The 25,776-nt window shown below is 38.9% G+C and overlaps 3 protein-coding genes across 9 annotated transcripts; 1 reads left to right on the top strand and 2 right to left on the bottom strand.

Annotated features, from left to right (window-relative positions):
• Window positions 1–1,059: 1,059 nt before the first annotated feature.
• LOC107305091 lies at window positions 1,060–4,220 on the bottom strand. 4 transcript variants are annotated; one of them, XM_015841617.1, is made up of 4 exons: window positions 4,132–4,220; window positions 3,666–3,814; window positions 2,874–2,992; window positions 1,060–1,273 (listed from the first exon to the last, which is right to left on the bottom strand). In XM_015841617.1, exons 2-4 carry the CDS (start codon window positions 3,811–3,813, stop codon window positions 1,172–1,174), a joined length of 369 nt encoding a protein of 122 aa, XP_015697103.1. In that variant the 5' UTR covers window position 3,814; window positions 4,132–4,220; the 3' UTR covers window positions 1,060–1,171. The 4 variants fall into 4 exon arrangements, with proteins under 4 accessions (XP_015697103.1, XP_015697099.1, XP_015697105.1 ...); XM_015841613.2 differs by lacking the exon at window positions 4,132–4,220 and having other exon boundaries at window positions 3,666–3,843; XM_015841619.2 differs by lacking the exons at window positions 1,060–1,273; window positions 4,132–4,220 and adding an exon at window positions 1,634–1,812 and having other exon boundaries at window positions 3,666–3,843.
• Window positions 4,221–6,413: 2,193 nt separating this feature from the next.
• On the top strand, window positions 6,414–16,816 carry LOC102713676 (ERI1 exoribonuclease 2-like). Its single transcript, XM_040523030.1, has 5 exons — window positions 6,414–6,575; window positions 6,751–6,841; window positions 8,163–8,746; window positions 10,598–10,773; window positions 15,993–16,816. Exons 2-5 carry the CDS (start codon window positions 6,817–6,819, stop codon window positions 16,474–16,476), a joined length of 1,269 nt encoding a protein of 422 aa, XP_040378964.1. The 5' UTR covers window positions 6,414–6,575; window positions 6,751–6,816; the 3' UTR covers window positions 16,477–16,816.
• A 1,981-nt stretch (window positions 16,817–18,797) lies between these two features.
• Window positions 18,798–23,980, bottom strand: LOC102713217 (transcription factor TGA2.3). Of its 4 annotated transcripts, none has more exons than XM_040528263.1 (10): window positions 23,717–23,975; window positions 23,464–23,574; window positions 22,713–22,861; window positions 21,214–21,291; window positions 21,073–21,132; window positions 20,564–20,641; window positions 20,401–20,482; window positions 20,021–20,292; window positions 19,420–19,665; window positions 18,798–19,261 (listed from the first exon to the last, which is right to left on the bottom strand). In XM_040528263.1, exons 3-10 carry the CDS (start codon window positions 22,770–22,772, stop codon window positions 19,115–19,117), a joined length of 1,023 nt encoding a protein of 340 aa, XP_040384197.1. In that variant the 5' UTR covers window positions 22,773–22,861; window positions 23,464–23,574; window positions 23,717–23,975; the 3' UTR covers window positions 18,798–19,114. The 4 variants fall into 4 exon arrangements, with proteins under 4 accessions (XP_040384197.1, XP_015688196.1, XP_040384202.1 ...); XM_015832710.2 differs by having other exon boundaries at window positions 20,431–20,482; window positions 23,717–23,972; XM_040528270.1 differs by having other exon boundaries at window positions 18,969–19,240; window positions 23,717–23,980.
• Between the last annotated feature and the right edge of the window lie 1,796 nt (window positions 23,981–25,776).

Below are 25,776 nucleotides of genomic sequence, written 5' to 3'. Positions count from 1 at the left end.
AGTGAATAGACTTGTAGGCTAGCAAAGCTTGCGCCTCTCAAGCAATATCGAGACAAATTATTGCTTTTATGCAATTACAAGTAAGGTATATGTAATAATTGGATATGCACATGGACATGTACGTACTCCCATGTTTGCACTAGAGGTTTAAGAAACTAAGGCGTGTTTAATTTGCGAAAAGAAAATTTTTGGGTGTCACATCGATTGTTTGACCGGATATCAGAAGAGGTTTTCAGAACAAATGAAAAAAAAACTAATTTCATAAACCGCGAGACGAATCATTTGACTCTAATTAATCCGTCATTAGCACATATGGATTACTATAACACTTATGGCTAATCATGTACTAATTAGGTTCGAAAGACTCGTCTCGCTATTTCTCCTCTAACTATGCAATTAGTTTTTTAATCTATATTTAGTGCTCTATTCATGTATCAAAGATTCGATGTGACGTTTTGGAAAAAGATTTTTGGGAACAAGGTCCAAGCCAAAAGTAAAATATATCAACCTTATAAATTCCTAGCAAATAGCACATCCATTAAGGTCTTATTGTTTCGAAACTACTCCTCTGGCAATCATATCGCCATGCCCTACAACTTCTCAACCCTCAAGGTAACGTTAATGACCTGGTTGAGCTGACCATGTCAAGGTTGGACATTTGTTTTAGCCCAAACTCAAGCAAAGCTGAAAACATATGATACCCATTTTTTGCGGGGAGAAAGTATATGGTATTAATTCAGAATAATACTAAAACCAATAACATAATGCTATTTGAATATAATAGAGGCAAATGATCGTCATTTGAATTATTCCATCTTGTGCTAGGCTCGTACTTTTTTTTTGTGGGCGCAAGTGATAAAGTTGGATGGGACAAGGAAGTAAGGGAGAAAAAACGGGATGACTATATCAAAAAAAAAAATGTTTAGAACAAGATTTGATCAATTTTTAAAAAAAACTAGAAAGAGTCACGCGCTTCGCTGCGTCCGTTTGTATTGGCGTTCAAGGTCTGACGTGGACATAAAAATAAAGTCATGAATACTGCATTTGGATCTTGCCACACTGAGATTCAAATATGAATTATTGAGTTTGTTTTGACAACTATCTGTATGGTAATGACCACTTTGTAAAACATCAACTGGACAAAATCGGCACATGGATACTATGGATTATATTAGAGAAAACGATCAAGGTTGTAATCACTCATTAAAAGGCAGTCTCCCATATGTATATATAAATCTTCGCCACGAACAAATGGAATCTTTTGTGATAGCTCCTGCATTGTAAATCTATTTTAGTTCTTTAGCTCAGTGAAATCAAAAGGGCATCAGATGTATTGACAACAATTTAGCACATGAGCAGTACACCCTTCGCAGAGTGGCACTGAATGCTGAGCTACCCTCTGCATTATATCTAAAAATTTCAGATTAGATTTCATATATTAGATGGGCGTTCATAAGCGGGCTCAGTAATATTTTCAACTCCCAAAAGTAGGGGGCAAAATTAAGGGGTCCTTCATGCTGAAGTGAAAAAAAAATGAGGAATAGGAACAATACACGAATATGATAGGATTGCATGTGTAAAATAGAGACCGGATTATTGGAAAATACAATATTTTTAATAGAAGAATGCAAGGTTAATACAAATAGGCTAGAGTGGATTATTTTATTCCATGTGAAAATGTAGGGAGGGAATAGAGCTCCTCTTGAATCAAATGCAGCAAATCCTTCGAACCGAAAACATCTAAAGCAGCCAATCGAAAGTTATCCTAAATTCTCCATTTTTCGTACACATATCCTCCATTTTGAATAAGCGCTGAATTGTCAAACACAAAAATACTTGATGAAATCATAACATGAAGTGAACCTATGATGAAAGCTTCATAATCATATTTGTGAAAGCATAAATTCAATCCAAATGGATGAATGTACTTCCAATATCAGTGTAGGGGAAAAAATAAGAAGAGAAATATTGCTTGTTAGGCAAGAAATTAACAGCCCGAACTGCAGGTATTAGAGCATAAGGCAGGGCCATCTAAAATGGTTTAAACTGAAGAGATTTCCAAAATTCCATGTGACATGCCAAAAGATACTCAGGCAGAACTTTATGACCACTGCACAAAAAAGAATAACACAGTATTGCTAAGGATATGGATGGATGATCCTTTGGGGTATCACATATGCCGTTGATGTGATCAAAAGTTCACTAAATCATGGATATCAATATAAATCAACTGAGAACGATACTTTTGTAGGTTAGAAGTACATATGGGTAATCCGTAATCCATGCATTGATCCTTTGGGATGAGCAACAGATGTAATGTGAGATTGGATAGCATTTAAAGAAAAAGGTATGGAAATATTTGCGTCATTAATGATTAAGAACAGATATAGAAAATGCTAGAAAAAATTGTTAGGTTGAGCTAGAACTGATTTCATTTAGACATTAAAAAAATGGTCATTTTGGTCTAGTAAAGTTCTGCCCAATATTACAATGTTCAATCAAACCAACTATATCCTTTTTCAAGGTTCAGTTGTTGTTGCCTTGACCTACAAACTGAGTTTTGGGTGGCTGCAGCTGTTATAATATGCATAATTTATAGAACTACCACGCTTGCACAAAATATGGTTGCTAAAATATTTATACCATGATATGATATCTTTACCTTAAGTGTGGAGTCCTTGAGACCATGAGATTGATCTCTTCGAAATAAAATGATGATGAACAAATCAGTAGGAAACAACCACAAATGGAAAGTCGCCATAAGGAAATGTGGTTGCTTATCAACAGCTATTATAATATGCATAATTTATAGAACTACAGGGCTTGTATCAAATATGATCGCTAAAATATTTATAGCATGATACAATAGTTACCTTAAGCGTGGAGCCCTTGAGACCATGAGATTTATCTCTTTGAAATAATAGGATGATCAACAAATTAGTAGGAAACAACCACAGGTGGAAAGCCACCACAAGGAAATGTTGTTGCTGATCTGCATTCCATGGCAATAAATAAAAGGAGTTATAGAATGTATAGGTCTGTATTAATCACATGGTTATCTAAACATAAACCAGCTGGATCTTTTTAATGCTAATGATCTCTGAATATGCTTTTGTAGAATATGCTGCCACGTTTCAGATTTTTAAGGCTGGAAAAGGTTCGCAGGTCTGGACAGAAGATAACATACCGTCTCATGCTGGAAGAAGTCCAGCAGGTTTCTATTGGACATGGAAACAGAAACTGAAGAACAGGTGCAATATTAGATATTGTGATAGAGATAACTACTTCATTGTGCAGTCAGGTGGCACAAAACATTTCATCAGAAAGAAACAATTGTTTTTATTCCCCATATTCACTGACTTGTATATATATCTTACTATGAATTTCGCACAAACCAGAGATTAGGAATAAAATTATTTTTATACTAGGATGCTCATATCTGTAAGTTCCAAAATCCTTGAATGAATCACATAAAAGGAGTATATTGGCAAAGAAAGACATAAATATTATAGCCTTCTATCATAAAGAAATAGACACAGACTGCATAATAGATATTTATGTACTGGAAGTAACATATATGAATCTGGAATAAACTTACTATCTCAAAATGCATATAGAGGTCAATAAATTAATAGGTCAATAAAAATGGAGATAAATAAATGTACCTTTACACTGGCCAGATTGAAAGGATGGATATGGTAATATGCCAACATTGTCTATTTCACAGATAATCTTTGATGACTTATTCAAGAACAGTGCCAGTATAAGATTGTCCCCATAATGAACATGATCAATGCATTCATACTTGGTCATCCTACTAATAAAAATAGTGAGCAATGAATTAACAAAATAAATATAATTTATTGGAAAGGCTAGGAAGCCGAGGATACTGAATAGATATATCATCCACTCATAGCATAAACACGATATTCCAGCATCAAACTAAACCTAACTAATCTTATGAGCAATGTAATGACCACATGCATTATCCTAGAGAAGACATGAAAATAAGCATCCATAACTTAAAATACACACACAATAGCTAGCTAATGACAACTAATTCATCTTGTCATTGTGTCACCTATGTCGAACTGAATGAGCAGGAAGGCAAGAACATGCATCGGATGTTACCTCTTTCAGGCAGAGACGAACCAGCATCGGCGGCTTGCGACGATGCGTAGCGCACGATCGGAGCAGAGATGCCCAAGTGCAACCCACTTTGATCTGCTCCGCCGCGAGCTCGTTGGCCCCCACCTCGATCCGTGACACCTCTCGATATGCCATCTTCCTTGATCAGCGCCGCCACCTCGTCGCCATTGGATCTTGGCTTGGGTTCCTGCAGAGGAGGTCGTGGTAGGGGAGCCGGCGATGCTGCCCCGTGGCCATGTGGCCTTGCCAAAGCAACCAGCAGCCGGAGCCAAGATTGGAGGAGGCACACACAAATCCATGCTGGGTACAACGAATGAAATGAATGGATTTGGCGCCGCACTGAGCAGAGCATGGAGAGGAAGTGAGAGGGAAGGGGTGGTGGATCCAGCGGCAAGGAGGCTGGGGCCATCGTTGGGGATCCCGTTGGAGGAGGGCGACACGACCGTAAGCAAGCGAAGGAGGAGGGTGAGACAACTGCTGTGACGACACGCGCGCGGGAAGGAGGAGGGCGAGATGGCGGCGACGACGTTGCACGTGGAGGGGAGGAGGAGGCTGCGGCGGCGACGGTGATAGGGTGCGGCGCGACGGAGGTCCAGAGGATGGGGCAAGCGGTGTGGGTGCGGGAGCTAGGGTTTGGTACTACTGGCTAAATCTACGCCGTCCATTTTCGATCCAATGATCCCACGGGCCCGAAAGAGCAGCCACGCTGGGATACATGGACTGCTAGATTGTACCTAGCGCGAGATCGAACGGCGCTAGATTGTGCCTAGCGCGAGATCGAACGGTGGGCAATAGCAGGGACCGACGTGCAGTTAACAAAAATTTTAGGAGTTTTTTGCAAAAGATGCTGACGTGGCACGCCTGCCCATTCGCCAATCCCACGGGGTTTAGAGATTTTATATTAACTATCTATAATTTCTTAAATATTTAGTTTAAATACAATATAAATCATACATATAGATTATCCTCAAAAAAGTATAAGTCATAATATCACACTCATTAGATTTTATAAATTTACTATAACATAATTTTGCTTGTTGAAATTATGTAAGTTTAATCAAATATTATTTTAAATGATAAATATTTGTTTATTGAAGGGAGTAACATGTCCATATTTTAGCCAAATACGAAAAATACGCCAAACATCATATCAACGTGGAAAAATAGTTTGGTGGTTAAAGTTTTTATATTTATGTTCTTAGCAACTTAAAGGCCAACGCTGAATAAACTACGATAAAAACTTCAAATACAATTTTGTAAATTAAAATGTCAAATTCAAATCATGTAGCACCATATATGTTATCAGAAGATGAGACCCTAGAGATAAAAACAACAAAGATCGTAGATTTTTGATTCACCCTCACGCTTCAGGCCGCATTTGACTTATTACTAAGCCAGACTCGGCTGTATTTCATATCATTCTATCTTTTTTTTAAAAATAACCAATAGCTAATTAATATATTAGTCTTTAAATACGTTCTCTGCGTGGGTTACCGATCCCAACCAAAAACTCTGCCTCAAACCTAATAAGAGCAGCTAAGAATATACATAAATGAGAGATGAATACGTGGGATAAATGCTACTATTGGAGTAAGAGTGTTAAACTAATTATTTTAAGCATCGATTGCTTATTTAGGCGATTTAAAAAATGTTTTAGCTAAGAAGGATGGTGTTTTTTTAATCTTAATGGGTCTCACCTTGGTTTAAGCTATATAAGTCTAAGCATATATCTTAGTAAGATGTTTGATTTTTTTTACTTGTAATGTTTGATCATTTGTGTTATTCAAAAAACATGAAAATATTATTTATTTTGCTTGTGGCTTACTTTATTATCGAAACAACTTTAAGCACGACTTGTTATTTTTATATTTGTAATAAATTTTTAAATAAGACGAATGTTCAAACGTTACAATAAAAAAATTCAAATATCTTACATTACGAAAAGAAGGTAGTATAACATATCCATCCTTGAAATATCCTTAGAAAAATACACTAAACATGCCCTAATAACCTCCCTTATCCAAAAAAGAAACAGAAAACCCACGATAAACGCAAGGTGTACCCGGCGAGCGTACGCAGCACCGCGAGCCCCGGGACCCACCACCGCCGATAAGTACCCCACCCACCGCACCGCCGCGCCGGGCAACGCAAAAAAGCCCCACCCACACGCCGCGTGCCGCCCTCCCGCTGGATCCCCGCATCCGCTGCGCGCTGTTCGGCCACGGGCATCCCGATCCCCCCAACCCCTCCCCTCCCTCCCTCCCTCCCCTTCCCGTCGTTCGCTGACAGGCAGGCAGGTCGCCGGCGGGGCGGGGGGTGCAGCACTCTCCCTTCCCTCCCCTTCCCTTCCTATAGAGGAAGCGGAGGCGCGCGGAGAGAGGGGGTCGTCGCGTGGTGTGGGTGCGGTGCGGTGCGTGCAGCCGCCGGTCCGTCTCTCCCCCCTCCCTCCCTCCCTCCCTCCCTCCCTCCGGCTCTCGCTGTCACATGTGGGGAAGCGATGGTCTTGATCTCGATCGTGTTCATGCGGTGTGGTTCAGTCGCTGATCTGGTGATTTTTTTTTTCTTGTTGGGTTTGGGTGTGTGTGTGTGTGTGTGGATCAGGTGGTGTGATGCGGGTGGGGTTCTGATTCGGATGGTGCAGCGCCGCCGCGGGGATCGCCCACGGCCATGATCGACGATCACGAGCGTGCAGGTTAGATCTCTTCCTCCCCTGCTAGATCCTTGCTTCCTCTCGTGCACCGCATCTAATCACCGGAGATGTGATGGGAGATAAATCTCAAAGGTGCGATTTTTTTTTGAAGGTTTTCGGGGCCGAATTCTTAGTGTGAGGGGCTGAGTTAGACAAAGCTCTGGCCTTTTAGGGAGTGAGTTGCTGTGATCTTAGGTTTGTAGCAGGGGTTACTCTGTGGGCGGTGTCTCAGTTACTGCTTATACGAACTACGAACCACAGTGTGATTTGCGATTGTTAATTTAGTGTTTTCTTCCGCCGCTAGGCATGCGAATGCCTGGTAAGTTGCTGTTTATGTCATGGCTAGTCCTGCGAATGTCGCTGGGGCCTGGGGTGCCGGGGGATCAGGTGGGTGATGAACTGACGGCATAGGGCACTGGTACTGATATGTTTATGGTGATGTCAGGGTACTATTGTGTAGTACGGTATTGCTACTGCTAAATGGGTAGGTGCTTCCTCTGTCCCACAAAGACTTCATTTCTGCTTATAAGTGTCCATATGGATAGTAAAAAAACGAAGTATTTTTGGAACAAAGGTAGTAGTAGCACCTATGAGTAACTCCTACTTCATGACTAACTCAAACTTGGATATTGGAGTGTTGGACTGCTGTTCTGTAATTATTTTTTTCTGAGCAAGTGCTGTTATCTTTAAAAATACATGTGTTTATTGCTTTACAGGGAAGGCTGTAGTTTTTTGTTTGGATTATGAGAGAATAACTGCATTCTATATTTCCTAGCATACTGATCATAGCTACCCTCGGTCCCATAGAACTTTTCATGGGGATTAAGGAGAGAGGGGGAATTAAATGAGTAATGGTTGTGATTGGTTGAGATGAGGTTATAGGTGGAAAAGTAACTATATTTTGGGACAACATTTCAATTCTAAAGGTAGCTATATTTTGGGATAGAGGGAGTATATAATAATATTGAAACTGGCATTTGGGCTTGCAAGTAATGGCTGTTAGTTTTCAGTATTACACAACGAAATCGTGAATCATTTTTTCTGTTATGGTAGTTACCAATGTCAAAGACAATTTAAGCATTCAATGCTCTTTTTATATGTCACCTTTGCTATGAAAATATCTTGCCTGGATAGCTATTAATTGTTGGAGAGAAATACGTTATGTTGGCATCTTTTGGTGTCCTGAAGTATTCATTGGTGATGATCAGGCTGTGTATGGTATGTTAGGGAACAGCACAAGTTTATTATTTTCCTGGAACTGCATGAAATTTGTTGTATCACAATGCCAATTCTATTATTTTCTGATCTGATTTATTTTATGCAGAGGAAATGCAAGTTAATAATGAGGCACCTCCAGGGTGCCTGAAGCCAATTTCTCAGTATAACCCACAGGAGCAGAGAATCAATGGGTTTTCTGAGAATAGTGAAAAAAAGAATGATAGTATTGCAAGAGAAAAAGTCTTGGAGGCATCTCCCCTTCCAAATCAAGGCTTTATCAGACCCTTTCATCGACCAGACTATTATGCTGGTCCATTTATTTATGCTGATTACCAAATACAGCGACAGCCACAGCCTTACAACTTTGACAATCAGTTTTATCAAATAAACAGGGACCGCATTTTTCCTTTCGAGAATAAGGTTCAATATCTTCCATTCAATATGCTCCCTCAAGGTTACCCTCCTGATGCACAACTTCAGGAATTTCAATATTTTGTGGTTATTGACTTTGAAGCAACCTGTGACAAGGAGAACAATCCACATCCACAAGAAATCATTGAGTTTCCATCTGTCTTGGTTAACAGTGCAACTGGACAACTAGAAGCTTCCTTCCAAACGTATGTTCGGCCGGCATATCATCAACTTTTGACTGACTTTTGCAAGGAGCTTACTGGCATTCAACAGATTCAGGTTAGTGGCTATTATTGTCTTCAATATTTATCATCTTAGATAATTATCCAAATTTGATTAAACAGGTTTCAATCCTTCAATGCTAAGTGATCATTTTTGTACTTAAAGTGTATAGACAAAAAGGGTCCAATATATCAGTATATCATGTTACTGTCGATTAGAAAACCAGTATACAGCCAAGGTACTAGGCTCTAGTTTGTGGCTTACCAGCGGGCATCATCTATTAGCCCATTAGACAATCTTTGGCAGCTGCCTTTTAGAAAACTGGTATAGGGCCTGTTTGACAAAGCTTTTGGTAACTGCAGCTTCACGTAGAATATCCAGATCCCAAACAGTCCAGATTCCCACCTAGGTTTTGAGAAGCTGTAGTTGTAGAATCCAGAAAATGAACCAGAAGCCTCTCACCCAGATTTTGAGAAGCTTTAGTTGTAGAATCTAGAAAATTAACCAGAAGCCTCTCACCCAGATTTTGAGAAGCTTTAGATGTAGAATCTAAAAAATGAACTAGAAGCCAGAAACTGGAAAGCCCAACTTTTCCAGATTCTGAGAATCTTAAGCTCCCCAAAACAGGCCCATAAACACACTAGAAGCTGGGTCTGTACATTTTCTTAGAATTCAGTAAAATTTCTGATATTGGTCGAATGTGACTCCTGTAGGCTAGATTAGATAAATCACCATCTATATATTTGTTTGTTAGGTTTGAACGATAACAACCAGTTTACAATCCGTAGCCCAAAGATGTCCTGTGGTGTTTACTTATCGCATCAATCCATGATTGGTTGAACACTGTTCTTCTAAGGTTGACTATTATCTTTATCATTCATTGTCTAGCTCCATATCCCATGATTTGTAGACAACAGCTAGATATTGTCTCATTGTCATGAAGTTTTTCGTTTTTTGGCTAAAATCTTTACTGAAACACCTTACAATTATTTTAACTTGCCATTTTACACGAATCATCCATAGTTACACCACATTTCTATTGATATTAACTTCAAAGCCATCCAAGATATGTTAGTAGAACATTATGAGCAGGATCTTGTTGTTTCTGTTTCTTGTGATCCTGTCTCCAACGACAAAGTACTATTGAGAAAACAATTAGGTGCCTGGTTTGTATTTCAGGCAACATTTGACTTGAATCTGATAAAGTGGAAACTGTATGGAAGTATGCACTCCCATATAAATTTGGATTTGGTTGCATTATGTCACGCTTTTCCTAGCTACAATATTTCAGCGTTAGCAGATGACAAGCATAATTGACCTTTTGATTTGATGATTTCTTCAAATCGTGTTTAAAGTTTAAGTTTAAAAACATAGTTTTTTAATCAGAGGTGGCAATGAAGTCTATAACTCAACATATTTTAAATTTTTAATCCCTTAGGTAACAAGATATAATCATACTTAATATATTTAGTGAAAAAACTTATTGTTCTTCACTCTTTAATATATTTAAAATCATAATATTTACTCCCTTGCTCTCAAAATATAAGGACTTTTAGAGTTGGGCATGGGTGGTAAGGAGAAAAGTGAAATAAAATGAGGTATGGATGTGTTTGGTCGAGAACATGAAATGTGGAAGTAGGTGGGGAAATTAAATGGGAGATGGGTGTGATTGGTTCATTGGTTGAGATGAGAGAGTAGGTGGAAAAGTGCTATGTTCTGGGACAAATTTTGTATGCGAAAGCTAGCTATATCTTGGGTCAGAGTGAGTAATAATTAATATGTGAAAAAATGTTTTTGTGTTCCGTATTTTACCCAACTTGAGAAATGCTATTGTACACATGCAAATATGATCCAGAATTTTACTTTCTTTCATTGTGAGGCAATACAATTTTTTCACATGCACGCTAGGTAGACAGAGGTGTGCCTTTAAGTGAAGCATTGCTCATGCATGATAAGTGGCTGGAGGAGAAAGGGATTAAGCACAAGAATTTTGCTGTTGTGACATGGTCTAACTGGGATTGCCGTGTAATGTTGGAATCTGAGTGCAGATTAAAGAGAATCAGGAAGCCCCCTTACTTTAACAGGTAACATTTATCCCATATTTACCTGGCATTTAACTTGGGCAGCCTGTTTTGTTTAACATACACACTCTATAGTAATGTGTTTAGTTTTGCACTTCTCTTGCACTTACAAATTATTATAGTTGTGTTCGTTGCACAAAACATTTATATGTGTCTAATTATGTTATAATAAATTGCCATTTTGACATGAATAGGCATTTATTCAGTTGTAACAATGGATTGCCATATCAATTTATTATTATTTCCAACTTTTAATGTGAAATTTAGGTCAATTTACATATTTACCCTTCTCAAGGGAACTCCTTTTTTATCATTTTTGAAGATTAACATGGGGAGTCATGTGCACAGTTTAATGTTACTACAAAGTCAAACATAAAAATTCTGAAGGAATCTAAATGCACTTAACTTAGACATCTACTTCAAATCAATTTTGGATTGAACATGTGTTGGAAGAACATGAAAAGAAGGGAAAAACACACACAAACCCTTGCTTGCCCTAATATCTTTATTTTTTTTCCCTTCATGTTACTTTGTAGTAAATGAAAGTGCTTTTCACTATTGCACTGAATAAGAAATAAGAAAATAATTTTGCCAAATGCGCAAAGCCATGTTTGAGTCATAGCATTAGGCCTAAAATTTTTCAGGATGAACTTTCTGAATGGCTCTTTCTCTAGATCAAACTGTTAACATATTGGATTCAGAAGGTGCATTATGCGAATCAATTGTATTGTGATCATGTTCAAGGCACCAACCAGCACATTTTTCTTGTTCTTTCACTAGTTCAGCTCTATCATCAGGTAGGCCACCAGGCAGCACCTGTACCATCGTTGTATGCTTAGCTACATTCAGAACATGCATCGTGCAATCACTTGTTTTACTGTGTCAATACGATCATCAGGCAAGCTACCAGCTAGCACTTGTACCATCCTTGTGTATGTTTTAGCTGAGTTTTTTTTTCTTCAATCAGGTGGCTTGTTAAAACATTTTGAGAGTTTGGTTAATTCTTGTTAGGGAGATTCATCCTCTACACAACTTGATGTGGCAGTTGATTAGTGATAAAGCTACAGTTATCGATCCATCCTATTTCTTGCTCTTGTCCTCCCTCATGCCTGGTGTTGCATTGCATCAACTGGCCAGTGTGCCCTGGGGCTGAGCAGACCTATTGTTACCCATCACTGCTTATTGGCTTCGCTTCTAGTTCTGGAACATGACATCAAACAAGCTCAAGAAATATCTTTACTAACTAATTTGTTGTGTGACCAAGCAATACACTTTTGAACTGAGTCAAAACTCAAAAGCTTATAGTTAAAGTTATTATTACCAAGATTTTAGGTAGCTGATATCATGTTTATTAGGATGTCACATAGGCATGACCTAAGCACCTCTTTGGCATTGAGGTGTCGCCAGGGGTTAGGGTGTTGCTGATGTTGGCAGTTGTGAGCGTAACCATAAGAGACAATGAGAGGCGGGAACCTCAACGCTAGCATTTTCTCCTTGTCTTGATGTTGCGGCATCATGCTCTCTAGGCCATCCTCATTGTCTAGCTTGGTACCGCACTCTTGCGATCCTTGAAGGTACCCCAATTTGCAACCCTTCCTCTGCTGGTCCTTCCTCTGGCATTGATCTGTTACTCACCCTCCCCCATCCTTCTCCTTTGCTTCTTGCCCCATCTAATCATAACTGTTGCTGTTTGCTGGTGTAGCAGCAAGGATTAGACTGAGAGGGGGCGATATATAGGGCAATGTTGTCTGATCGGCCGATCGGGCCTGATCGCCATGGCACCGATCATGCCGATTAGGCCGATTAATCGTCGATCAACCCGATTACTCAAGGCTGATCGGTACAGCAGCACAATACATTTACCAGAACATAATAACCCTATATACTATTTAGTGTGCAGCATAAAATGCAATAATAGAGGTATTATTTGATGGTTAGATGGTACTTGCCTTTGAGCTTTGTTGTTTGAGGTGCCAGCCCAACCAAAATTCTAAGGGACAAAAGGCTGTCCAGGTTGGCCCAAAACTCTAGTCGCATTCTGATCGGCCTGATCGTTCAAGGCTTCTGATCGCCCGATTGATCGGACCTGATCGTCGACTAATCAGACAATCAGAAACCTGATCGGCCTAATCGTTTAGAATGACCTGATCGAGGTTAGGGGACCAATCAGCCCGATTAATCGGACGGTCAGATAACACTGATATAGGGTAGGGGGGTTAAGGGAGTGAGCAGGGCCATACCCAAAAATTTGAGACCCCGGTGCAAAAACACAAAGCAAGGATCTATATTTGAGAGTGCTGGTAACAAAAATTTTTGTACTACCTCCGTTTTATAATCTAAGACTTTCTAGTATTGCCTAGATCCATATGGATGCTAATGAATCCATACACACACATACAATAAATAATATAGATTGATATACAGATGAATCTAAGCATAGCTAAAATGTTTTACAATATAAAATGGATGGAGTATCTATATCTATACTACTTTAAATGTCTCTAGTGGTGGTGGATGGTGGCAGTCAATTTGCTACCCTATTGCTTTCTATAACTTTTTTAAAAATTAGCTCATGATTTTTCCTAATATTATGGAATAATCTATATTTGGTGCGAACAAGTGATATTAGCATAGTTGATCAAAAAATCTATGATATTTTGAAATGTATTTCCATAGCAAAGCATATGGGTATTTTGCTAGCTTGATTATATTACTGCAATATATGTTTTCATTTCACAATGTTAAGAATTACACTAGGCATTCAAGCTAAAATAGTAAAGATAATCTGGTTACACATAATATATCTTAACTTATACTAAAAAGTGACATCCATCTTATAGTGCTTGAAATGAAATCTTCAATGATGTGCATAAATAATCTTCTGCAGAATACCATTTTCAAGTGTTATCGTTGTTAATCCATTAAGTCTTTCTTGTGCCATAGTCCATAGCATTTATTTCTTAACTATTTTTTGGCCCTAGTTTAGAGAGGCTTGTTTCATTGCCTACTTTGAACATACTTTAGGGGTGAATGTCGAGCCAGCTCGGCTCGGTCTGACTTGTTAGGATAACGAGCTGGCTCAGCTCGTTAAAGAGCTAGAAACCTAGCTTGCCTCAGATCGTTCTCTAGATCGAGCTAGCTCATTTAGCTTGCGAGGTACAATGCAGATGGGGGCTATGGAGGAGGAGAAGAGCTCTAGTTCGCTGGTATGGGAGGAGTTTGAGCTCGCTAGATTTGGCGCATAGGCTCGGGGGATCTTGTTAGCAACTACACGCCTAATCCACGAGGAGTCTACCCGTGGTTGCCTTGGAAGCATGCTTGTCAAGGCGCTAGGATCTAGGGGCTAGTGGCATGGGCATGTTACAACACTGGGCGATGGGGACCTGGGATGAGCGTCATCAACAATGAGTGAGCTAGTGGCACAGGGAGATGTGGCACCAAGCAATGAGCTTGGGGTGAGGCAGGTGGCAGCGTCGAGTGATGGGGCTTGGGGGTGAGGAAGATGGAAGCATTAGGCGATGGGTCTGGTGGTGGGCAGCGTTGGTGAGTGGTAGCGTTGAGTGATGGAGAGTGTGGGTGGTGGTGTCGGGCAATAGTGAGTTGGGAGTAGGTGCTGGTGGCCGGAGGGGTGAGGTGAGCGAGCTAGGGTTAGACATGCTTGTGGGCCATCTGCCTTGTTGGCCTTTTTATATTATTGGGCTGTTAAGAAGTGTTATGATTGGTCACGAGTTGGGCTCTCCTTGGCTCTTTATCTCTAAAGAGCTGAAACATCAGCTTAGCTCATTACAAAAATACGAGCTGAGCCAGCTAACGATCTACAGGCTTTCCATCCAGCCCTAATCCTTATATATGGCCTGGGACTGAGAGGACGATCTGCAGGCTGGCCTAGTAGTCATAACAAAGAGGACTGGATATATGTGGTCTGACAGTATTCACGGGGACCAGGGTTGAAGCTGCATTTCAAGACCCAGGATCAAACATCGTGGACCATGGTTCAGTAGTTAACTTGGTTTGCTGCGTGTTGATGAACTGTGGCAGGGAGGGATAAGAGCAGAGGAGGAGAGGGACGTGGGGGAGATGAATGGGCCTATCAGCCTAGGAGGTTGTTGGAAGTTGGTAAGCTACTCAGGCTCCTAGACAAAATTGAAGAAATGCAGCACCTTTCCATGGCTGCTTCACAGAGAAAGGAGACCATGAGTACAAGGACATTGTGGAGGAAGCAGCCATGGATGCTTTATGGAGGACAAAGAACTATAGATGAGGGAGTTTGGGATTTGGGAAAGAGTGGAGGGCTGCAGCATGCAGCTTTTATATTTATATTGCTTTCATATTTCTTTGCATCAATTTAAGGAGTAACCACGAAAATCCTTTACGGTCTAATTATATCGGTACATTCGTTTTTTTTTGGGTACAGTACTATCAATTACATGTTGTAGGTGCTTTACAATTATATTATTTGATGATTCTACTAAATAGGTTATGATTGGGTTATCAGACATTCATTGACCCTGATTTGCTACGGACAAATTTATAGGTTTTTAGAACAACTCATCTCTATAGGTGTATTGCATGATAAACATGTCTTGTGGACATGAAATATGTTTGAACCTATGTAGAACTATTTGTAATATTAAAACACATGAATGGGTAGTTGGTGACAAACATAAATAGAGTTAGAGTTGCAAATTCACTGTGACCGCAATTGCATTTTTTAAGAATAGTATAGACTAGCTAAATACTTGTGCTTTGCTATGGATACATCTCCACGTTTTTAGAACAATTCGTCTTCATAGATGTTTTTGCATTATATATTTGTATGTTGGACATGGGATAAGATTGAATCTATATGTAGGACTATTTTCTAATATTGAAACATATGAAGGAATAATTGGTAGAAAGAAATAGGTATAGGTATAGATTAGTCCATCAACATATAAGATTTTGTTTTAAGAATTGACATGATTGGTTTCATACTTGAAAGTATTTTCCTACGGCCATAATTTTGTTATCTGAACAATATGTTGCAAGAACAATGATCCAACCTTTCTGTTTTGAAGACCCTATCAAATTAAATTGTGCTTTCTAAAATCCAATGGATTTAACATGTTTTTGCTCAGCTTCCTAATGATTAAGTCAAGTTTGAATCAGTGAGTTTAAAGGGCTGAGTTGTGTATTTTGAATATTCTTATAAAAACCAACTGTTTATATTGCATAAATTGCAGGTGGATAAACTTGAAGGTTCCTTTCCAGGAAGTGTTTGGAGGTACCCGGTGCAACTTAAAAGACGCAGTTCAGTTGGCAGGCCTTACATGGGAGGGCCGTGCTCACTGTGGACTTGATGATGCTCGCAATACTGCTCGCCTCCTTGCACTGCTGATGCACCGGGGCTTCAAGTTTTCGATCACCAACTCGCTTGTGTGGCAATCTGCCCCACAGTCAATAGCGTGCCAGCCGTCACCTGCCCATTCCCCATATTCCAACCAATCATCACAGCATAAGACAATGGAAGTGCTGGGATCCCCGGTGCAGGTTAACCCGTATGCCGCTGTCGCTGTGAAGAAGCCGATGTACTGCCACTGCGGAGTGCTGTGCCAGATCAAAGTTACCTACAAACCTGGGCCAAACCACGGGCAGTATTTCTATGGATGCGGGAACTGGACGTACCCAAGAGGGTCGATCTGCGGGTTCTTCGCGTGGGTGTTATGAAAGAATGAAACCCTGCCGGCCGCCATGTGAAATCCCAAGGAGGGCAAAGACCTGGAGCTTTAACTAGGGAGGCTATTTAGCTGCCCTCATCGTATATATGATGATGATATAACTTTGCTCATAAGACTATGGAAGTTTGGCTAGGTAGTGTCTAACCTGTCAAAACTGACTTCTGTTGATAGAAGAGAATGGGGATCAGATGCTGCTTAGGGTGCTTTATCCTTGAATAATCTTAAGTTTGTGGACGCTTGTTTTTTTAACTTAAAAGATGGAACTATCGTAGGTGTGGTTTGTGCAACAAGGTATCTAAAGTTTGGCTTGCAGGTTTTTTTTTTGGTCATGTTGTGCCCGAAATGCTGATTGAGAAGAAAAGGGTAGGGTATACACATGCATCATCATTGTCTTCGTGAAATTCAGAAGTATTAGATGAATTAATCATGTATTAAAAAGAGAGTATGTATCGTTGCGTAAGCATACCATAATCGTGGGAGCTCGGTTGAATGCACAACTCTACCCTCATCGTAGATTCAGAAGACATCGTTGATTTCGGTAAATCCTCATTTTGTTCATCATGATATGCAAACAACTCTCGACTTACATTTACAATATGCGGATAAAAATATATTTGCAGTAGTAAGTTTAGACAAAGACCCCACATTGGATCAATTGATGAATTCAAACCACTTCATACCTGGTAAAATCCACATGAAAGGCTAATGCAATCTGGTATGCAGGGCAAGTTCTCAGCATGTGATAAGCTGACCTTCACCTTGTTGGCATATACTACCTCCGTTTTATAATGACCTTCGTCTTGTTGACAAATGTTTGACTTTTTTGGTTGTCACGTTTGACCATTCGTCTTATTTAAAAATTTAGTATAAATATAAAAAATAATAAGTCATACTTAAAGTTCTTTTAATAATAAAGGAAGTCACAAACAAAATAAATAATATTTCTATAATTTTTTGAATAAGATAAAAGATTAAACATTACGAGCAAAAAAATCAAACGTCTTATATTATGAAATAGAGGGAGAAAGTTCCAGCTCTCAATTTATTTCAATTGCATGATCTCTACAAATTTCTACAAAGTTCCTGCATATGAGATGGTCAGATGGAGATGTCTCGTTGCACTTCACAGCTTCCCTTACATTGCATAGAGATGGTATTTTCCAACTCCGAAATCTTTGCGATTGTACCAAGCAAGTTGGCCCTATTGCTTGCTCAAAGATGCCGAGATTGTTATGTGAGCACTACCACGAGTCCATGAACATGAAAGTATTGAGCGACTTGGATCTTCTAGCTGAGAGCTGTGAACTCCAAATGAAGAGTAAATTGCATTCATGGTACATGAATCTATAAGGTGGGTGCAAATTAGTATAACTTGGAAAATGGATATTTTGATAAAACAATTTGTATGATGCATGCATACCAACTACCAAGGCAAAAACAGCCCAAACTAAGAAATTAAGCAAATTGTACCTAGATAAATATATTTCATGAAATTTCTCAAGTCACGGCAAAATGAATTCCAAGGGGAAACAAGAACATCCAGGAAGATCAAACACACGAGGAAATTTTTTTTTATTTTTAAAAACTTTTTAAGAAATAATTTTATTTCTAAACCTCCAGAAAAAATATTTTTACCCCATAAACCTTTTAGTCACGCCACCAATATTGTCACGCCATTGTCGGTGGCGTGGTAACATTGTCTTGCCACGCTATGCCCAAACAGGTGGCATGAGTGTTGCCACGACTGGCGTGGCCAAAAGGTTCAGTTTTAAAAATATTTTTTCCCGAGGTTTAGTAATAAAATATTTCTTAAAAAGGTTTAAAAATAAAAAAATAGCAGGTGTTAGTTCAGAGTTTGATCTCACTCCCGTCATAATTCAGAAACTATAAACATTTCTAGTGATGAATTTGTCACCACCACCATCTCCTTATTTTTTTAACTAACTCTATTATTATAAAAAAATAATAATGGATTCCATATATTAACGGTTCCCACTATCCCAACTTATTATGAGAAGAAAAAACCGTGAGATTAATAAACCCATATATTAATAATAAATATATGTAACAATTAAAATATAATATAAAAAATGATGTTAATAACATGTTATGATATTTTTTAAAATTAAATTCCATTACAGCGCAAGAACAATGGACAATGTGCTAGTAATTCAGAAATAAGACTAGTGTACAATCGACAAAACACGATCCGTCCGTGTCACTGAAACTCCAAGGCAAAATGATCGCATATCCTCAATTAGATTATTGACATGGCGCTGTGTCCAATGCTAGTTAGTTTTTCCTACAAGATGTCAAATGACCAGGGGAGAGTCAATAAGACCATTCCCAATTCTCATTCTAATGTTTCTCTGAAAATCAGGATCTTACAGATACATAAAGTAACAATGAAACAGTATTTTACAGCGGCTAACAGTACAACATGGGCCAGGGCCTAATGCACTCAACCATAAGACTAAGCTACCTGAATACAGGATCTCTTTGGATTATAGTATGTGCAAATATCTCCGAATCAAGTCCTTTGCAGGATTGTCAAATCTTCCATGTAAGATCACCATCACCTTCCAACCTCTGAAAAATGTGTTGCAGTCAAGTTATACATGCACTTGCTATTCTTTTGGCCGAGCAAGCCAGAGGGAACTAAGGGCACGGAGCCGCGATGAGTAATCGCTTATCACAAGGAGTGCACGGGCAGACTGCCTGGTGGTCAGTATCCTTTGCATCTGTTGAAGAGTCTGCTGCCGCAGGTTGTCAGCCTTGATATGGTGAAAAAGAATGATAAAAATAATTTAGCATAGAATTTTGAACTATAGATTACTTGATTCATTTACAACATACTCCTCCAATATCATAAGACTATATCAACCCAAGCTTTATATTCGTAACTTACATTTGCAAAGAGAAAAAAAGGTACCTGGCGAAGGAAATTCTCAAGGGTTCCAAGTTTACCCATGGCCATTGCCATTTGGCCCATGTAATTTGCCACGTTTCCTGTTGATCCAGATGAACCAAGAGACCCAGCCAATGTTTCTGCCAAGGACTGCTGAAGGGCCTCCATTCCTTGTGAAAGAGCATCTTCAGCTTGTTGTGAAGACTGTTGAAGGTTGGATATCCCTGACAGCTGCTGCTCAGTCAGGGGCTCAAGCTGTGTCGAAAGAAGCTGCAGTTTTTTTACTTTTAGTAACTCCCTCATCAGCAAATAAATTAAGGGTCATATGAAGTAATGTCATGCTCTCCAATGGCAAGAAATGGGGTATGCAAGAGTTATGCAAAGCATGATATATAATGTGTACTATCAAAACTACAATCTGCCTATATTACCCCCACATTGGTTTGAAATAACCTAATGGTGCATATTACATAAAAAGACAATAGATATAGATTGATATATTTGTTCTTGATATGCTAACATCTTACAGTAGAAGTGTAGAACTTTGCTTTTGGTAGTAGGTGGGGCTTGCAATTGCAGGAGAGCTCAAAGAATAACAAGTACATCGTTAGACCACATTACAGACCTTTAAAAGCTCAGATGGTCGGAATCCTCCAAGCCACAAGAAACACCTCTCTGCCGGTGTCTTCCACATGCCTGATAACACATGAAAGACATCTGCTTTGGCCGCACTTCCTTTTTGCTTGAAAATCTCCTCATAGTGCGACATGATCTTGTCGACAACAGCACGGAGCTCGTTATCACTTGCATGAGCATTGACTGCAGACCTTAGCTCATTAATTTGCCTATTGTGTTCTTCCAACCAACGTGCATACTCCATATCAAAAGCCAATGCCCCTGTAAGACAATACAGTGTTATTATTCTACAAGGGTGGGTCTTTATGTATCACCTTGATTCCATTTTAACGATCAACCAAACAGTTTCTTCGGTAAAAGAGTGATTACATATTAAACATTGAAGGATTTGATATATACCATTTCCACTCATGGAATGAGTCTGGTCCACTGAGCTGGATATAAAAATGCCCTGTGAGAAATTTCTGTAAGCCTACTTCAATTGAACTCTTGCAGCAAGAGCTCAAAACAGCGAGACATGGTAGAAGCAAACCTGCTGACGAGCTCGTTGCAATTCTTGTTCTAGTTGTGTAAGCTTTAGCCTGCTATTCTCCAATTGTTGAACATACGCCTAAAATAAGGCAAATTGAAAATGCAATATTACATCATGTCCATGAAAATATGTACAAAAGCTGAAAAGAATAACATGCATCAACCATTTCCTTTTTACCTAATGTAACAATTTCAGCATAAACTTTAATAGTATATTCATTGAAATCTGAATAGTAAGCCAGCTAGCATTATTTTTTCCTCAAACCATTGAAAGTTTATTGCTTCCGAGTACCTTTTTCCTCAATTGGAAGTAACATACAATGAAATCATGAAGTTTTTCCTCAAACCAACAGTACTGAAAGCAATAAATCAAATAGTAAAATACTAAACCAACAGTTTATTGCTTCCAAGTACCTTTCTAAAACCATAAAGTTTTTCCTCAAAACAACAGCACTTAAAGCAATAAATTTGAATAGTAAATACTGCAGCAGTGCAGCAGCATACAAGTACCTTTTTCCTCAAACGACTCTTCCTTGCAGCCTCACGATTTTGGGCAAGACGACGCAATGTCTACAAAGTTATAAGGAAAATATCTGTTGCAATAACAACAATATGCAATGAAAAAGGAGAGAGTTACTTGCAAATTTTTACCTTTTGATCTTCATGTTTGTCCTTGGATCTGTCACTAGAGTCAGAAGCAGCAACAAGAGCAGCTTGACCTGGTTCAAGCTGCAAATGATAACAAACTATCAAAGTCCCATCTTTCCTAGTACATAATGAATTTTATCTTTTTGCTTCCTGATATTGTACATTAAAAAGCGAAGAGACTCCAACTTTTATGAAAAGAAATATCAGTCTGCTTTTGTTTTACATTTTGACTGATCCTTAAAATCATTCCATGGATAGAACAGAGCAAATGCTTATGGACTAAACAACAGAATAAATTTGATCACTTACCCTTCTTAATTTTGTAAATCATCATCTATTAGCTTGTAATTTTGTAAATGCATCATATTATTGTCTATGAAATTACTTTCTGCCATAAAATTTATCAATGCAAAAACCACACATCTTTATCATATTATGTGGCTTATAAATACACCTGTTAGGATTTGCATTTCACATTTTTCAACAAAGGTAGCTGTATATATTTCGATGAGTGTTCTGGTTACTGTTATCAAAATTGCCACTATAACTGCCCCATAATCTACATAGATCATGGTTGACAGAAACAAACATACAGCAAACATGTTGCTGTAAACTGTACAAAACAATAGCGAAATTACAAGTTTCAAATAAGATGAGGCTAAACATCAAAAGTTCAATTACATAAGCTATTGGAAGGGATAAAACACAAAGTGAAATGTATTTGAGAACCTCAAGCAAATTCAACAAATACAAGGATCCAAATCTCATGAATGAATTCTACAAATCTCATAAAAATGCGGCAAAGCATACTTTGCCAGCTTCCTTAATAGGCAAACCTAACAGTTCTTATGTTTTCTGGGAGTTCCTAATTTGATGGACCTCTGTGTAGGTTCCGTGCATAGAACATATAGATCATTCAGTATTTCTATTGGATTATTAAATGCCAAGGTATCAATATTTTTGTATTACAACAACCTCTCTAGTTATGCCATATACTGAATGTTTCAACATGCACATCTTCCATGAGATTTAGAGGTCATTACCGAACAACTGACAGCTACAGCCCCAACTTTCCTATAAAAACCATCCTCTACGGTATACATACATAACTCATCAGTCCAACCTGCTATTTTAAATTTCTCTTGCTACTATTGATGTTGCCTCACTTTTGAATGACAGTGAGCGTAATAGTTTATGCCATCATCATTTGGCTTTTTCATCGAAAAAGCCAAATGGCATATTTGAAACGAAAAATAATTTGTGAATAAAACTTTTATATATGTGTTCTTAGCGATCTAAAAGCAAAGGCTGAAAAACAAACTAAGATGGAAAAAATCCCAGAATCAACTCCAAATTTAAGGTTGAAAATTCAAATTTTGGCTTATAAGCATAAGCAGGCTGTTAGCAATTCCCTCCATACATATAAAACCAGACAATTGCTGCTTTGTTCGCAAGATCAAGTTTAACAAGACTTTGTCGAGCAAAAAAACTGGTAGACTTACCATGTGATTATCATCTGTGTCATCTGTTGATGTATCTGTTCTAGGGCTCATATCTGCCATTGTAGAGAATACCAATTCTCAACGCGGAACGAACAAATGAGATTGCTGCTCCTTCTACAGTAGCAAGATGTAGGTCCAATTGTTACAGCCTGTGTTGATGGACACAGCATGTTAAAGAGAGAAGCTATTTAATAAAAGATTAAATTTTGGTTAGAATATACAAGTATACAGCACTAAACATGAATATATTATCTGTACACCAAAAATGGGATACCAAATATACAGTTTGAAATGGAATGCACACAATAAGTACAGAGTAATGCGCTTTCTTAACATATCATGTCCATATGTCCACTGCACATGAGTTGAAAACCAAAACGATAGCATTCCTATGTCCTAACACTCTCTTAAATGTAAACAGTTTATTTCATCGTGTCCACAAAGGAACAACGTCAACAGCATATCTGGTTAGAGTTGTTCAACGGCAGGAGGTAGGATTAAAATACAGATATCATCAGTAGCACAAAGGACCAATTAGCGTACGGAACATCTTAAGTTCTTCCTTATATATAATTGTTGCGTGGCTTATGAGGTATATAAGCAAATAAGGAGGAACTATAGCCTACTGTTTGCCAAAATTTGCGTGGGTATGCCAAAAAAAAAAATCTAAAGCTAAAAAAGAGAACACAAAGCGTGTTTTTTTTGGGTACGGTAGCAATTAAATGCGCTGCCAAATAAAATGCAGCAATACCTAAAGCACAGGAGCTCAGCCAAAATTATCGAGAAGCAAACTGGTGCTAACAGTCCATCATTCCACCACCGCCACGCACGGATGTAACCCTCAACGAAGCGTATGGGTTAGCTGGGCAGACAAGAAATATACTATTCGGATTAGGCATCAGCAAGTTGGAGCTCATCCCCAGCAAGACGAAATGAGCCCAATCCCCGACGGATCTCCGGCCACACTGTGGCGGCACGGGAGGAGAAGGAGAAGGAACGAATACCGTGGAGAGGGATCGGCGGTAGCTCCCCAATGGGGCGAGGAGGCCAGCAGACGCAGCCGTCCGCCCTGCGTAGAGTGGGGAGCGGCGGGGCCAGAGCAGAAGAGCAGGCTAGGGCTTCCACGACAGCAGCCAGGCTAGGCCAGGCAAGACCAGGAGGAGGAACCACGCCCACGGACCGACGGGGCCGGCCCTCACTCTCACACACACACACACACGCACACACCGGTGCAACGGGGAGCGGGGGGAGGTGGTCGGCGAGCTTCGGGCGGCGGTGGGGGCGGAGGAGTGGAGAGGGGGAGGGTTTGCGAGCGAGAGGGCGAGGGTTTGTGCGGGGGAGGAGGGGACCAGCGAGCGAGAGAGGAGAGGAGAGGCGAGGGGATCGCATTCGCACCTCGCACGCGGCGCGCACGCGTGAGGGAGGGGGGCAGAAGGGAAAAGCCGCGGTTGCTACCCAGCAGAGGGTGAGACCAAGCATTACATCAAAACTTTAAAAATGCATTTAAAGTATTAAACGTAGTTTAATTATAAAATAAATTTTATATTTCACCTTAAAACCGTAAAACGAATCTTTTGAGCCTAATTAATCCGTCATTAGCACAGGTTGGTTACTGTAGCATTTATGACTAATCACGTACTAATTAGGCTAAAAGATTCATCTCACGATTTCTCACATAACTGTACAATTAGTTTTTTGTTTTGATTACATTTAATACTCTATTTAGATGTCCAAAGATTTGATGTGATGTTTTTGGGTAAAATTTTTGGAAACTAAACAGCCCAAAGTGGTGCAAAAGACTTTCAGACGTCGTTTCAGTGAATATAATATAAAAGTAAATATGTTTATTGTTTTCTTAAAAGTAACGTAAACGCAATACAGTTCCGTAACGTTTTTCTGATAGTGAGTGAACTGAGGTAATTTTTTGAGGTGAGAAAGAAACATTGCTACTATAAAAGAAATAGAGAGAAACGATGGGTCAAACCGTGACAGAGCTTGAGTCAATTTATAGGGAAGATCATAGCATATAAAGATTTATATTAAATTTAGGGGTGGTTATTAGCATGTAAAGATGGATTATATCATTAAGAGGATGCCATTAGATACAAAATGTCACAAAATATAGTAGTAAATTAAGTACTCTAACGTTATATAGTAAATAAGCAAATATTGAAGGGATCATGACCCTTGTTGGCCTAATAAAGCTTTTTCCCTAAGGACAATCATAGTACGATCTGAATCATTATTTATTAAGCTAGAACTTATGCTAAAGTATTGTTATAAAATTCTTAACAGCATTAGTCCACCCATTTTAGAATGTAAGATTTTTTGCATTTAACCCTAACTTTGTGTTCGATTCAATTATGGGTTGCAGCTTGTACTTTGTTTTCCATTTACATGTTTTCCATGTGAAGGATAAGTCACAATGGCTGAATCGAACATAGCCTAAGTGAAACTTATTTATGTTTTGACGGAATTTATAGAAAAAATATTATATTATTTCTAACACCAAATAATTATTTATGAAAAATGTATTGAACGACGAGTTTAATGAAGTTAAGTTGGTATTGTAGTTGTTGGCATATTTCTATAAACTTATCCAAAGTTTTCCTACAATGGTAGTGTGGCCGCTTAACTTGTAGTTACATTGGGAAAAAACTAAATCCATTTATGATATATTGGTATGGTGTGGCTTAGATAGGTATTCATTTAGAGCATATGATTATGATATTTTGAAGTGAAATTGTCTTCTAGCTTTCTTTGAAATACAAGAACCTATAGAGATTGGAATAAGATTTATTCCCGTACCTCAATGCTTATCCAACTACATTAGTCAGAGATCCATGAGTCATCATTAATGCAATCTCAAATATTTAGAAGAATAATGAGATGAAAGGGAAACATTCCGATGAGATTTCACTAGGATGGACCTACACATATTACATTACAATACTTAAAGGTAGCTAGGAATCGATTATTATAAGATCATTCTTGCCTGTCGTGTATACAGCTATCTTTGGACACATCAGCTTGGCCACCTGGTTGTCTCCTTTTGTAGTCCTCT

Source organism: Oryza brachyantha, chromosome 1, assembly GCF_000231095.2.
Source record: "Oryza brachyantha chromosome 1, ObraRS2, whole genome shotgun sequence".
Lineage (NCBI taxonomy): Eukaryota > Viridiplantae > Streptophyta > Magnoliopsida > Poales > Poaceae > Oryza > Oryza brachyantha.
The sequence above is the reverse complement of the archived record's forward strand: the minus strand, read 5'-3'. Positions and strand labels throughout refer to the sequence as shown.

Bases quoted from the DNA above. Each gene is read 5' to 3' on its own strand.
- LOC107305091 (XM_015841617.1), bottom strand. From the start codon at position 3,813: ATGACCAAGTATGAATGCATTGATCATGTTCATTATGGGGACAATCTT. The intron at 2,993-3,665 runs GTACATTTATTT...CATGGAATGCAG, and splicing joins TCAATCTGGCCAGTGTAAAG to ATCAGCAACAACATTTCCTT. The intron at 1,274-2,873 runs GTAACTATTGTA...TTTACAATGCAG, and splicing joins TCAAGGGCTCCACGCTTAAG to GAGCTATCACAAAAGATTCC.
- LOC102713676 (XM_040523030.1), top strand. From the start codon at position 6,817: ATGATCGACGATCACGAGCGTGCAG. The intron at 8,747-10,597 runs GTTAGTGGCTAT...CATGCACGCTAG, and splicing joins CTGGCATTCAACAGATTCAG to GTAGACAGAGGTGTGCCTTT. The intron at 10,774-15,992 runs GTAACATTTATC...CATAAATTGCAG, and splicing joins AAGCCCCCTTACTTTAACAG to GTGGATAAACTTGAAGGTTC.
- LOC102713217 (XM_040528263.1), bottom strand. From the start codon at position 22,772: ATGGCAGATATGAGCCCTAGAACAGATACATCAACAGATGACACAGAT. The intron at 21,133-21,213 runs GTAAAAATTTGC...ATAACTTTGTAG, and splicing joins ACAAACATGAAGATCAAAAG to ACATTGCGTCGTCTTGCCCA. The intron at 20,293-20,400 runs GTAATCACTCTT...ATTGTCTTACAG, and splicing joins AATCCTTCAATGTTTAATAT to GGGCATTGGCTTTTGATATG.